Source organism: Scyliorhinus torazame, chromosome 7 (assembly GCF_047496885.1).
Source record: "Scyliorhinus torazame isolate Kashiwa2021f chromosome 7, sScyTor2.1, whole genome shotgun sequence".
Lineage (NCBI taxonomy): Eukaryota > Metazoa > Chordata > Chondrichthyes > Carcharhiniformes > Scyliorhinidae > Scyliorhinus > Scyliorhinus torazame.
Window position 1 is genome coordinate 131028178 of NC_092713.1, and position 14171 is coordinate 131042348.

A 14171-nucleotide genomic window follows, 5' to 3' on the forward strand; every position below is an offset into this window, starting at 1 on the left:
TTACATTAACACTTCAATGAAGTTACTGTGAAAGTCCCCTTGCCATCACACTCCAGCGCCTGTTTGGATACACTGAATGCCTGGTGGAAGATATAGGGGGATGTCAGAGGTAAGTTCTTTACCCAGAGAGTAGTGGGGGCATGGAATGCACTGCCTATGGAAGTAGTTGAGTCGGAAACATTGGGGACCTTCAAGCAGCTATTGGATAGGTACATGGATTACAGTAGATGTTCTATGTCCTATTCATCTAACAAGCATGTCTTTCAGGACTTGTGGGAGGAAACCGGAGCACCCGGAATGAACCCATGCAGTCACAGGAAGAAGATGCAGACTCTGCCCAGACAGTGACCCAAGCCGGGAATCAAACCCGGGCCCCTGGCGTTTTGAAGCAACAGTGCTAACCACTGTGCTACTGTACCTCCCTAGCCAATGGCTGTTTAAAATAAGAATCGTATTGACAAATTTGGAAACAAGCATTGTGAAGAGATTTTTTCGTTGCATAGACTCATTACTCAGGAAATCCTCCTTGTTATAATTATGATTTATTGACAAAATAAAATTAGTTTTTGATAAGACATTTACTTAATTGCACATTTTACATAAGAGATTGATCAATTATCTCAAAACATAAACAAGCATGCAACAACATTGTTCGAAGTATTTTTGGCAATTCAGTGTTGAATATATTTATGAACTAAAAGTCTCGACAGACCCTCTCTTCCCATCTCCAATATTTTAAAAAGGAATTAATGATGACGCTCAAAGAGAATTAAACATATTTTTTGTAAACCCCCCTTATCTCCTGGGTGGCTCACAGCAATGTCCAGGAGATTACTCTTTAATTCGATCCTGGAGGGTTGATAATTATGGGATTGGATGGGATGTTGTTCATCAGGTCTCCAGCACCCTTCACCTCATCTCCCTCCGCAGACACAGCTTTCTGCCGGTTGCCCGGGAAACAGCGCGCGCATGCGCAGACGGCCCGGTCGAGGCGCGGGGTCTGCCGGGAAGGGTGCGTGGTCCTCCCGCACTCCACGGCTGTGCCAGTCAGAAGCGCACGCTACTGCAGAAATGGCGGGGAGCGCCGGGGAATGGTGCCTGATGGAAAGTGATCCCGGAGTTTTTACAGAGCTGATCAAGGGCTTCGGTACGGCCAAAAACTTTCCCCTCTCTTCGTGTGCTTTTGCTGTGGCGGGCCGTTGAGGACGGAGCTGCTACAGCCGCCGCCTTTGGCCCTGCTTGCTGCAGCCCCTGAGCCTGGGACTGGCTGCAGCCAGGCTGTGAGGAGCTTTGGTTGCTGGCTGGAGGTCCACTCATGCTCGTTGCTATTGCAACCTGTCAGAGGAAAATAAGTGGCCATCGCTTGAATATTCAATCTAGTGACAGCAGCATCCTGATTTTATCTTTCCTCCTGGGTCATTTGCTTCTTTTGATTGTCATTTGTTTGCCCTTCTTTGCAGTTGCTAGCGTTGGAACACATCAGGGTAGGCCAAATATTAATCTTTTTCTCGACAGTAAGCTTTGGAGATAGCAGACATTTTTTCTGGGATGCACTGGACTTTAATATTGTAATATCCCACTGCGACTTCAAGGCCACAGTAAGACAAAGTTTGATAAGTTTTTGTGTTTTGTATATTTTGACTGAAAGTGCAAACAATTTTAAGTGTTACCCAGATGAATTGATTGATTGAAACTTTTAGTTGAAAAATAAATAAATAGCCAGTTGATTTATCATTAAGCCAGCATCGTTAAACATGCTGTACTATATGTAATGACATAGTGTCTTAGTCTGGTGAAATGTTCTGGTGCTTCACGCAGTGAATCACTTTTTTAGTGCAGTTATTGGTATATAGACAAATTATGTTTTTACTGTATGCAACAGAAAGTCAAGAATCCACGAGACGTGTTGAGAGCTAACAAGAAGAAAACCTCCTTGGTCTTGCTCCTACCTGTCGCAGATGCATTTGCCTATGACAGTGTTGGTAGGAATAATCACTGCATAGTCCGTTTGGAGACAAAGTCCTGCCTTCGCACAAAATGCACCCTCCACCATGCTGTTTGGTGCTTGGCTCTATTACTATGCTATTTGGGATAGAATCAGGATTGATTAGGCAGTTCAAAACTGGGTAACCATGATGTGTTGGCAGCAGCAGCAGAATTGTAATCAATCACAATTTGTAACCTCATGGCCTACAAATTTCTCACTCAATCATTGCCATTAAGTAGGGGACCAATCAACATGGCATCACCATCACTGACTCCCCCACCATCAACATCCTCAGTATGCCATTGACCAGACCAGCCATTTAAAAACCGGGTGAATGCCAGAGCAGGCCATGACGAGAAATCACACACACAATCCTGAATTGGAGGTCTATCCATGCTCCTTCACTGTCACTGGGACAAAGTTCTTGAACTTCCTCCCGAACTGCACTATGGGTGTACCTATTAACATGTACATATCGAACAACTGAGCATCAACAGCTCTTTGGGGTAAAAATTCAAAAGATTTGCAACCTTTTGAGTGAAGACGTTTATCCTTCTCTTAGTTCTAAAGGACCAGCCACTTATTCTGTTTTTGATATCCCAATCGAGGGAAGAATCTTCTCAGCATCTCCCGTGCCAAGGCCTTCAGGATTTTTAACATGTTTAATTAGATCATCTCTCATTCTTCTGAACTCCAGTCAATATAGGCCTAGTCTACTCGTTCTCTCCTCATGGGTCCATCCCCTCATTCCATGAACCTGTCTGGTAAAGCTTGCATTAAGGGCAGGTATGTTCAGGCATCATGAATGTGGAACAGTCTTGATGGACTAGTCGATCTCTTCCTGCCTATCATTTTCACATGGAACATGAAGCAAATAGTATGGCATGCATAAAATAAACCTCGGAGTAGTCTGAAAGTGTACCAGCATTCAACCTCAATACTTTTTTTTTCCAGGGTGTAAAGGTGTTCAGGTGGAAGAAATATGGAGCCTAGAACCAGAACACTTTGATAAATTAAAGTAAGTAACCAGTTCTGAGTAAAATGCAGCCTGTAAAACTGCAGTATTAAGTTGAAAAACTTGGTAATTTTTCAGTTCTGGTTTTATCTTCACATGCAAAAACGAAATCAACACATTGGGTTAAGAGATGGTCAGTATTACTAGTATTCATGGTAAACAGCATGGAGGATAGCAACAGACGCCATGAAGACATGGACAGATAGGAAATCGGCAGACACATTGCAGATGCAGATTAACATAGAGAAGAGTGAAGCGTGTGTTTTGGTAGCAAGATTGAGGAGAGACAATCGATATTAAGTGGTACAATTCTAATGGGGTGCAGGAACAGAGTGACCTGGTGGTGTATGTATACAAATCTTTGTGAAGGTGGCAGAACAAGTTAAGACTGATTTAAAGAAATGGGATTCTTTACTTTATTCAGAGGAATAGACTACATAAGCATGGAAGCTATGCTAAACCCTTCTGAAGTACTGGTTCATTGGAGCTGGAGCATTGTGCCAATTTCACCACACATCTCAGGAAGGATGGGAAGCCTTGAAAAGGATGGAGAGGAGATTGAACTAGAATGGACGAGGGATTTCAGTTGCATGGAGAAATAGAATCTTATTCTCCTTTGAACACAAAAGGTTAAAGGGTGAGTTCATAGAGATCTTCAAACGCATGAAGATTTTTGATAGATTAAATGGAGCAAATGTTCCCAGTGACAAAAAGACCAGTAAGCAGAAGACACAAGTTTAAGGAAATTGGCAAAACAACAGAGTTGAATTTTATGATCTGAAATGCACTGTTTGACAGACTGGTGGAAGCAGATTCAACAATTTTTAAAAAGATAATTGGATAAAGATGGAAGTGGAAAAATGTGTGGGACTGTGGGGAAGGGGTAGGAGAATGGGACTAATTGGATAACCCTTTCAAAGGCACAGTGCTATGACGCTGTGTCATTGTATGACATTACCAGCTACAGGAATTAAATTGTTGGTGTACTTGTCAGAATTGATTTCCTGACGTCAGTAATTGAACATTTAACTTTTCTCCAACTCCTACTCTTGATAGCATGAATAGTTTTTGTGAAAATTCATTTTTGATTAGATGAATGCAGGATTGTGAACCTGAATAATCTAATGGTAATGAATTATCAGTGTTATGAATAAAGTAAGCTTGACTGTTTGCTTCAGCCTCACCTGTTCCTAATATGAGCTTTGACATTCATCAAATTTGTATAAATGCCTTTTCTGTTCTTTTTGACATTTGGTGGTAGGTGACCGATGTCTGGGGAAACAGTGGTCCTACTTAGAGGGCTTTGCTGTTTTTTGAATATTTGTTACAGAGTTTCTGAGATGGAGTGGATTCCATCTATGAAAATAATTAATGTCGTTATGACCAAGCCTGTGGCTGCTCTTTCATTTGTTGTACCATTGACCTTCAATTTTAATTTTGCAACTCATAAAACCCCTTAACGAGGGAGAGTTTATTGCACAGCTGGAATTGTTGTTGCAGTTCTTAATGTGTGTTCTGGCACAGACTATGTTTGAGGGTAGTAGTAACCAATTTAGATTGTAGGTGAGGGGATAAGGCTCTGTTTCCAAGGTGATAGTGGTAACAGCAGAATCAGTGTAGTACTTCAATCAAGCTCAGAAAAAGTGAGGGAAGGGCAGTGAGGCCAGTAAAGCAGACAGGGCCAGTATTAATATGTGTGGCTAAAATTATGTGGCTTTGGAAGTACATAAATCCTCGAGTGCAGTCAGCTGGCAAACTAGTGGAGGCGAGAACAAGAGGCATGAAAATTGAATAGATATGCAACAAAATCTACCCCCAAAAAGTCAATGTGATTGACAGTAGAAACATAGCATAAATTTACTATAGTGGGAAAGATCTAAAATGGCATGCAATTGATCGAGATTCAAGAGTTCGACGAGCGGAGCAGGAGGTGCTACACTATATCTGGTGGCAGTGTTGTGGGGTGAGACCCACGCAGACACGGGGAGAATGTGCAAACTCCACACAGACAGTGACCCGGGGCAGAGCAGATAGGGGTATGATGAGGCACATGGGAGGATTGGTAGGTTAATCTGCATTTATTTCAATGCAAGAAGCCTGATGGGTAAGACTGATGAATTCCGAGTATTGATTAACACATGGAATTATAACATTATTGGAATCACAGAAACTTGGTTGAAAGGGCAGGATTGGCAGCCGAAGGCTCCAGGGGATAGAAGTTTCAGGTGTGATAGAAGGGGAGGTAAAAGAGGGGGAGGAATTGCCTTATTAATCAGGAAGAACATTATGACAGTGCTTGGGGACAATATCTTAGCAGGTTCCTCAAATGAATCCATATGGGTAGAACTTAGAAACCAAAAGAGGGCGATCACATTTCTGGGGTATATTATAGGCCCCCAAACAGCCAGGGAGAGATAGAAGGGCAGATGTGTAGGCAAAACTCTGAGAATTATAAGAAAAATTGGGTAATAGTAGGGTATTTCAACTTCCCCAACAATAACTGGGTTAGTCAAGGGGTGAAAGTCTTAGAGGGCGTGGAATTCTTAAAATGCATCCAGGAGAGCTTTTTATGCCAGTATGTAGAAGGTCCGACAAGGGAGGGGGCGGTGCTGGTGCTGGATCTAGTTTTAGGAAATGAAGCTGGGCAAGTGGATGAAGTTTCAGTTAGGGAGCATTTTGGAAACCGTGACCATAACTCAGTAGACTTTAAATTAGTTATGGAAAGGGACAAAGATAGATGGGAAATTAAGGTTCTTAATTGAGGGAGGGCTACTTTTAATAAACATTAAAAAAAATATATATATTTATTCAAATTTTTCAACAAACCCCCCCCCCCCCCCCCCCCAACAAGAAAAAGAAACAAAAACACAACAAGCAGAAATTATACATAGGATTTCCCCCAGATACAATAACCCCCATATAACTGTAGAAAACACAAATGGGGAAACAACCCAACTTAACCCAAACGCAATCCCAAAAGAACCCCCCGCCTGCATGCTCCCCAATCCTTTAAGCAGCTCCTCCAGCCCAATCGGCGCCCCAGCCCAACCACCTGCTCCTCTTCCACCCTCGGGTACCTCAGCTGATCTAGGAATCGTTGCATCCCCTTCTCCCCCGCCGGGGGCTCAGACCTGTACAGATCCCCATAGAAGTCCCTAAATACCCTGTTTGTTCTCACCGCACTCCGCACCGTATTCCCCCCTCTATCCCTAACTCCACCAATCTCCCTCGCTGCCTCCCTCTTACGAAGCTGATGTGCCAGCATCCGACTCGCCTTCTCCCCATACTCATACGCCGCCCCTTGCGCTTTCTTCCACTGTGCCTCTGCTTTCCCTGTAGTCATCAGGTCGAATTCCATCTGGAGGTTCCGTCGCTCCCTAAGTAGCCCCTCCTCAGGGGCCTCTGCATAGCTCCTGTCCACCCTTAAAATCCCCCCCACCAACCTCTCCCTCTCCCCTGACCACCGCCTTCAACTCCTCCCAGACTACCCCCACGTGCACCGCCCCATTGTCGTTGGCCTCCGAGTATCTTTCAATACACCCCCGAACCCACCCGCACACCTCATCTGCCAACAGTCCCACATCGAGGCGCCACAACGGGCACTGGTCCCTCCTCCCCCAACTCCAGCTCCACCCAATGCGGGGCATGATCCGAGATGGCTATGGCCGAATATTCCGTTCCCTCCACTTTCGGGATTAGCGCCCTACTCAAGATGAAAAAATCCATCCGGGAGTAGGCTTTGTGGACCCCCCCCCCCCCCCCCCCCCCCCCCCCCCCCCCCATTATCAAGCTTCCTACCTCCAGATCCGGAATCCGACCCAGCATGCGTTTCATAAATCCGGCATCATCCCAATTCGGGGCACAAACGACCCACCCGCATCCCCTGCAACCTACCACTCACCATCACATATCGACCTCCATTATCCGCCACAATATTCAGCGCCTCGAATGACACCTGCTTCCCCACCAGTATTGCAACCCCTCTGTTCTTCGCATCCAGCCCTGAATGAAAGTCCTGCCCTACCTATCCCTTTCTCAGCTTAATCTGATCTGCCACCTTCAGATGCGTCTCCTGGAGCATAACCACGTCTGCCTTCAGTCCCTTTGAGTGCGTGAATACCCGGGCCCTCTTGACCGGCCCGTTCAGGCCTCTCGCATTGCAAGTTATCAGCCGGATCGGGGGCTACTTGCCGCGGCGCCCCCCCCCCCCCCCCCCCCGGGCCGGCTATCCATCTCCTTTTTTAGTCCAGCCACGTGCCCGCACCCTCCAGTCCCCCAGGCGGCGGACCCCCGCCCCGACTACCTCTCCTACCTCCAGCTCCCCTTTGGCCAATGGAGCAGGAACCCAGTTCCCCCCGCTAGATCCTCATCTAGCCATTTTGCTCCTCCCATGACACTCCTGTAAGTCAGCTGACCCCAGCCTCTCCCGCCATTCCATCGATCCCCCCAGTGTGAGAATCCCCCCACCTCCCCTAGGCAATCAGTGTGTGCACATCTCCAGCTCCGCTCTTCTCCCCCCCCCCCCCCATCTGGCCCCGCCCCCATCCCTAGCGCGGGAAAAAGCCCACGCTTTCCATCTGAGCCGGCCCCGCCCCCTCTGGCACAGCTCCTTTTTGCGGCCTTACCCCAACTCCCCATCCCTGGGCCTCCACCCGCCCTCTTCCTCCGCGGGGCCCTGCCCCTTCAACACCGATGCCCACACTCTCCCACAGCCCCCACATCAAATCCATGCACCCATCCCCACCCAGCATCAAAACAAAAAGAACATTCCCAAAACGCAGTAAACACAGCAAACATCTCCCCCCGCGACAAACCCTCAGTTCGAGTCCAACTTTTCAGACTGGATAAAGTTCCACGTCTCATCAGGCATCTCAAAATAGTGGTGCCGATTTTGGAACGTGACCCACAATCGCGCTGGCTGCAGCATCCCGAGCTTCACCCCCTTCCGATGGAGAACCGCCTTAGCCCGATTGAAACCAGCCCTCTTCTTAGCCACCTCCACACTCCAGTCCTGGTCGATTCAGATCTCCATGTTCTCCCACCTGCTGCTCCGTTCTTTTTTGGCCCATCTCAGGACGCACTCTCTGTCCATAAAGCGGTGGAACCTCACCACTACAGCCCTTGGCGGCTTGTTGGTTTTTGGTCTCCTTGCCAGGACCCGATGGGCCTCGGGAAAGCTCCCGCACCCATCAGCGAATTGAGCATCGTGACCACATATGCCCCGACATCGGGCCCCTCCACTCCTTCAGGGAGACCCAGAATCCGAAGATTCTTCCTCCTCGACCTATTCTCCAGGTCCTCAAATGTTTCCTGCCACCTCTTGTGCAGTGCCTCGTGCGCCTCCACCTTCACCGCCAGGCCCAAGATCTTGTCCTCATTCTCTGAGGCTTTTTGCCGCACGTCCTGGAACGCCTTTGCCGCCCCTTGGGCCTTCTGGGTCTCTACAAGCTTCTCAATCGACGCCTTAATTGGCGCCAGCATTTCTGCCTTCAGCTCCGCAAAGCAGCGTTTGAGGAACTCCGGCTGCTCCTGTGACCACTGCGCCCACGCTGCCTGGTCTTCACCCGCCGCCATCTTGCTTCTCCTCCCTCGCACTTTCCGCTGCACCATAATCACTTTCTTAACCGCTCCACTCCTGGTCCAATCCATACAGTGCCGGGGGAACCTTACTGTCTCCTCACACTGGGAGCTGTCGAACAATTGCCGTTGGGGCCCCTCTAAAGAGCCCAAAAGTCCATTCCTGGCGGGAGCTGCCGAACGTGCGACCTATCTCGGCATAGCCGCAACTGGAAGTCCCACTTTTAATAAAATAAGACAAGATCTGTCCAAAATTATTTTTTTAAATTTTATTTTCCAATTAAGGAGCAATTTAGTGTGGCCAATCCACCTATCCTGCACATCTTTGGTTTGTGGGGGTGAGACCCCCGCAGACACTGGGAGAATGTGCAAACTAAACACGGACAGTGACCCAGGTCTGGGATCGAACCCGGGACCTCAGCCGCGTGAGGCAGCCATGCTAACCACTGCGCCACCATGCCACCCTGGATCTGTCCAAAATTAACTGGGAGCAGCTACTTGTCGGAAAATCTACATTAGAGCAGTGGGATTCATTCAAAAAGTAAATGGAGAGAGTACAAGGCCAACATGTTCCCAGGATAGTGAAGGGGGGAGCAATAATCTTGAGAACCCTGGATGTCAAGGGATATTCCAAGTTGGATAAGGAAAAAAGGCTTATGGCAGATACAAAGGGTTCAAAACAGCAGAAGTCCGAGAGGAATGTAGAAAGTGCAGGGGTTACTTAAGAAAAACATTTGGAGAGCAAAGAGGGGTGTAGCCACCTGTGTTGGCCACTTCCCGACTTAAAATGGAGATCCGCAAAGACTACAGGGAAATTCAGCCAACACAGGCAAAAACTAGCAAGTGCAGAAATCCTGTGTATTAATTAGAACTTGCAAAAGCCCAGACAGCACTGAAACTCACAGCCATCTGCATACTAATGAGCGATCCCCGGGAACAATCGAAACATGTAAGGTGAATAAGGCCAAGCCAGACTCCTCGGTGCCAGCAGGAGCCAAGACAAAGGAAGGCCAACGGACGCTTAGGGACCGCCCAGCGATCAGGGAATAACTCCAGTATTGTAGAAATTGATCCAAGTGATCGGAACGTAGTCCAATCACTTGGATCGAAATGTAGTCCAATCACTTGGAACCAGATATGATGTCCGCCCAAAGGGGCGTGAAGCCCCTGGGGGCTATAAAATAAAGTCCCCAAGTTCAATTCATTCTTCTTGGCAAGGTCACTCAGCAACTCGAATCAACCCTTCAGAGTGAACTGCCTAAGCTACCGCATCAACCAAGTAAGTCTCCAGTCAACGCACGCTACGAGACAGGCGCTCCTAGCTACCAGTCCATACCAGCTTTTGAATCCTGCAGACTCAGATCGAACGAAAGGCCATTTGTTCCCCTGACCTGGTGGGCCAATTCCGAAGCTAAGTATAGGCCTTTTAGTGATAGAGAATAGTCTAGAAAGTAGAGTTTATGCATGAGTAGTGATTTACTGTGTATAATAAATGTGTTTTGATTTGAATCTTACTAATTGGTGTGTTGAGTTATTGATCAGTACTTGAATTTGAACCTTGTGGCGGTATCATAAAGATACTTGGTGACTCTAGAGCAAAGGTTATAGAAATAGAGCAAATTAAGTAAAGATACAACGGGCAACGAATTAAGAGCCAACCAAACTTAGCAACATTTAGTGGCAACTCTGGTGGGACCCGACTTAGAAGTGGCCTAACCACTCCGGGAGAACCCAAAATTTGAATTAGAATCCAATTGGGAACAGAAAAACCACAAGTGTTCAAGCAGTTCTGATCAATCCTCATAATTCGGAAGCGTGTTAATGCATGCGTAACTAACAGGGCTATAAGGTAAAACTGATAGATTTTTGTTGCGAAAAACTGTCGGGTGTTTGTATTCCGGAAACTAGCGAACGGCGTACCCGTGATTACAGCACCGCCTTAGCACCCCTTGTTCCAAATTTTAAAAGAGCATTCAGATAGGGAAAATGGCATTGAAGGCAATGGAACGCCTTATGAACCCCCAGGAATTCGAGGTCGCAGTGACCAGCAGCAGAGTAGGACAGTGTCCCGTTTGGGAAGAAGAGATCAGAAAATATCTCAAAGGGAAAGGATGGCCCCTTTGGAGTTAATTCTGTGATAATGAGGAAACAGGACCCGGGAGTATAGGACATTCTTGGTGGGAGAACCTGTCAGAGATCCATAAGAAAAGCTTGGGGAAAGCTCGCAAGCCGATGGCAATCGTGTCCTGTCTGGCACAATTGCGAGGCACAGAGGAGGTCGCTCGGACGCTCCACAAAGAGATAGAAGAGAGACATCGAATGAGCAAGGTCGATGTTAGTGAGAACGAGAGAGAGAATATAGATTTAAGAAGGAAGTTGGCAGCAAAGGACGGAGAGGTGGATGATGCCAAGTGGGCACACCAGTCTTGTCTAGCGCATCTGAGTAGCTTCCAAACTCAATATGAGAAGGCCTATCAGGACACGCAACATGCAGTCCTGGTAAGAGAAGAGACAGAAACAGGTAGAGGCATTGCAAAGGCAGTCAGCGATTTAAGAGCACTCCATGCTGCTACCACGGAGCACAGACAAAGCTCATTAGATCATGCGAAATGCAGGAAGCAGATTGCAGAACTGCAGTCTTTGCTTTCAGTGCAAAATGGGTTTCAGAGCACCTTTGGATCCCAATTAGACGAGGAAGACGGCCCTGATTGGCAAGAATAAACAAAACTGTGCATAGGTATGTTCAGGGAACATGTGCGCAAGGAAAGCCCCAAAAGAGAAAAGCACCCCAATCCCCCACAGAGTAGATAGATCAGGCACCCATGAATCCAGTAACCACCCACCGCACAGTCACATCGGAAGGAGAAGCAGAATTCCTGTACACCACCCCACTAACCGTGACCCAATTACGGGACGAGTGCGAAAAGATCACACCGTTCCTCCCCACCTCAGACCCCCACCACTTCTTTGCTAGAGTGAAGCAGCAGGCAACCATGTACGGCCTGGATGAGCGTGAGCAAGTGAAGCTCACAGTTTTGAGTTTAGACCCTTCGGTTGTAGCAGCCCCTCCCGACCCACAGAATGTAGGAGGAGGCACCCTTGCAGAGATGCACACAGCGATCCTAGACGCGATCGGTTACAACAGGTGACCCAGTAGAAGGCCTGAATAAGTGCAGGCAGAAAAAGACAGAACACCCCACAGCGTTTGCTGGACGCCTGTTGATCCATTTCACAGCCGTTTTCGGCAATTTAGACCGCGCCCATTTGTCCCAAGGCAACATGGTCAAATGGACCCGCACCCTTATCTCCCATGCCACAGAGGCAGTACAAAAAGCCTGTACCAATTATGACCCCTCGGAAGAGGCGCACAAACGAAAAGTGGGCTTTAAAAAGATTGTCCCGCACCTGAGAGCAATCTGTCCAAAACAAAACCGCATTTACAGCACCCGATGAAGTGCAGGTAGAAATGAACCCAGTTAAAGCACACCAGAACCCCGCATAGGTAAATGAGGGCAGGAACAGCCAACCCCAGCCCAAAGCTCAAGAATGTTACAATTGTGGACAATTAGGACATTACGCACGAGAATGTGAAGCCCCCCCCTGAAACAGCAACGGAATCAGCCCACAAATGCCCCCGAACCAGCAAAGACACCAACAGCCCCGACCCTCCACCCAGGGAACCATACCCAAGGGAACAATGCACCAGAGAGCCTGCTCCACCTTATGTGCCCCAGGGGTCATGTTACAACTGTTGGCAGTCAGGACACTTCGCCCGAGATTGCAGGAGACCCCCACCAGCTAGACTAGCCCCCAGATATGAAAGAGAACACCACCCACTGCAGCTACAAGGTCCCAGCTGCCCCATGCAAACTGTGAGCGCTTACCCACCACTTCTCCTGGCAGGGACACCTCAGCAAGGCCACTTCATTTTTGTTTCACTCCTCCTTTCTCTCTTCTTCGGCCACACTACACTGCCTCCATATGCTAGTTACACCCCAGTCCAAATGTGATTTACGATGTCCTTTCTGATGAAACGTGCAGCATGTTTGTTCGTTAATGTTATCGTTAAGTGTTGTGTGTAAACTCGAAAGTTTTCACGACCCTACGTCACCACTCCTTTAACGCCCCCCGGCTGTTATAGGTGCAAGTTTGTCCCAGACAATAGCAGAGGAACTAGTCTGTCGGCAGACAACAATCATAACTACTCTCCTGATTTGAAGGTAATCACGAGAGGCAGCCCCCACGACAACCACATTCTTACCCGCCGCGGCCTGTACGCACCCCATTTGTGGCTCATTTCAAAATTCTTTTTGTTTGCTTTTGGCAACCTATGGTTGCTTCCCTCTGCTATTTACATCCTCAAACACTAGGATGGTAAATGACACGGGCTGCGAGATGGCTCGCAGTACGGCAGTATGTTCTTAGATGTCTTGTCCAAATTTTCGTTTTTTTTTAAATGAGGGAGTCACACATGGTGACCAATTATAAAGGTAAATTGGCACTAAAAGACAGACATGCTAACATTCAAGATATTACACAAGATAGTAACAGATGCTATGCTTGTGTCCATAGAACTCTGGAACCTCAGGAACTCGCGAGGAAGACAAGAAAGGAAAAGAAGACAACAATGAAGACGTCATACGTGTTTTCTGTCGTTATTGTAATTTGTATCCGGTTCCGCGCGAATGCGAACCCCCTGACTCCAAACCCCCGGCCGTCAATGATTCACTTCCCCATAGCAGCCAGAGCCCAGTGACAAGTAACATACCATCATGGTGTGATACGTTTATAACCTGGTATTCACTATCATACGTAATTGAATCCCTCCTAGTATTGGCAATATTCTGCAGCATCGTGCAGACTATCTGCATGAGAAAATGGCGAAGGAGAGCCTACCGATTTAGCACCCTGGTATACAGGATGAATCCCCTATTTTCGGTCTACAATAAAGGACATTCCTTCGGCGTCATTTTGTTCAATAAAGCATGTAAACCTCTGTGCTTGACTGCCAAACCAGACAAACTTGTGTTGCTGCTATTTGTACATTTAAAGTGTTGTTGATTCTTTTTGATTGTTTGAGTGAGGATAGTTTATTGAGGATAGTTAGAGGTACCGTTTCTTTGTTCTGTTGTAATGCATGTCCCTGTTGTGACATAGCGCCACTTAGAATTGTTAGTTAAAAATTTTCATACATAGTTATGGTCAGTGTAGAGGCCATGGAAGAGTGCTCGCTGGGTCAGGAAGTGAAGACAACGCAGTTATGTGATCCTTCACGCTTCGCGTTAGGGATCACAAGGAGGGAGTGTAGCCACCTGTGTTGGCCACTTCCTGACTTAAAATGGAGGTCCGCAAAGTCTACAGGGAAATTCAGCCAACACAGGCAAAAACTATCAAGTGCAGAAATCCTGTGTATTAGAACTTGCAAAAGCCCAGACAGCACTGAAACTCACAGCCATCTGCATACTAATGAGCGATCCACGGGAACAATCGAAACATGTAAAGTGATTAAGGCCAAGCCAGACTCCTTGGCTCCAGCAGGAGCCAAGACAAAGGAAGGCCAACGGACGCTTAGGGACCGCCCAGCGATCAGGG

The 14171-nt window shown here is 47.4% G+C and overlaps 1 protein-coding gene across 2 annotated transcripts in view; it reads left to right on the forward strand.

Moving 5' to 3' along the window:
* The first annotated feature begins 999 nt into the window (after window positions 1–999).
* The window catches only part of uchl5 (ubiquitin carboxyl-terminal hydrolase L5), a 51468-nt gene continuing 38296 nt past the window's right edge, over window positions 1000–14171 (forward strand). For both annotated transcript variants that reach the window (XM_072511491.1, XM_072511492.1), the window contains exons 1-2: window positions 1000–1147; window positions 2942–3005. In XM_072511491.1, coding sequence (XP_072367592.1) covers window positions 1072–1147; window positions 2942–3005 — 140 coding nt within the window. In that variant the 5' untranslated portion in view covers window positions 1000–1071. The remainder of the gene's footprint in view (window positions 1148–2941; window positions 3006–14171) is intronic.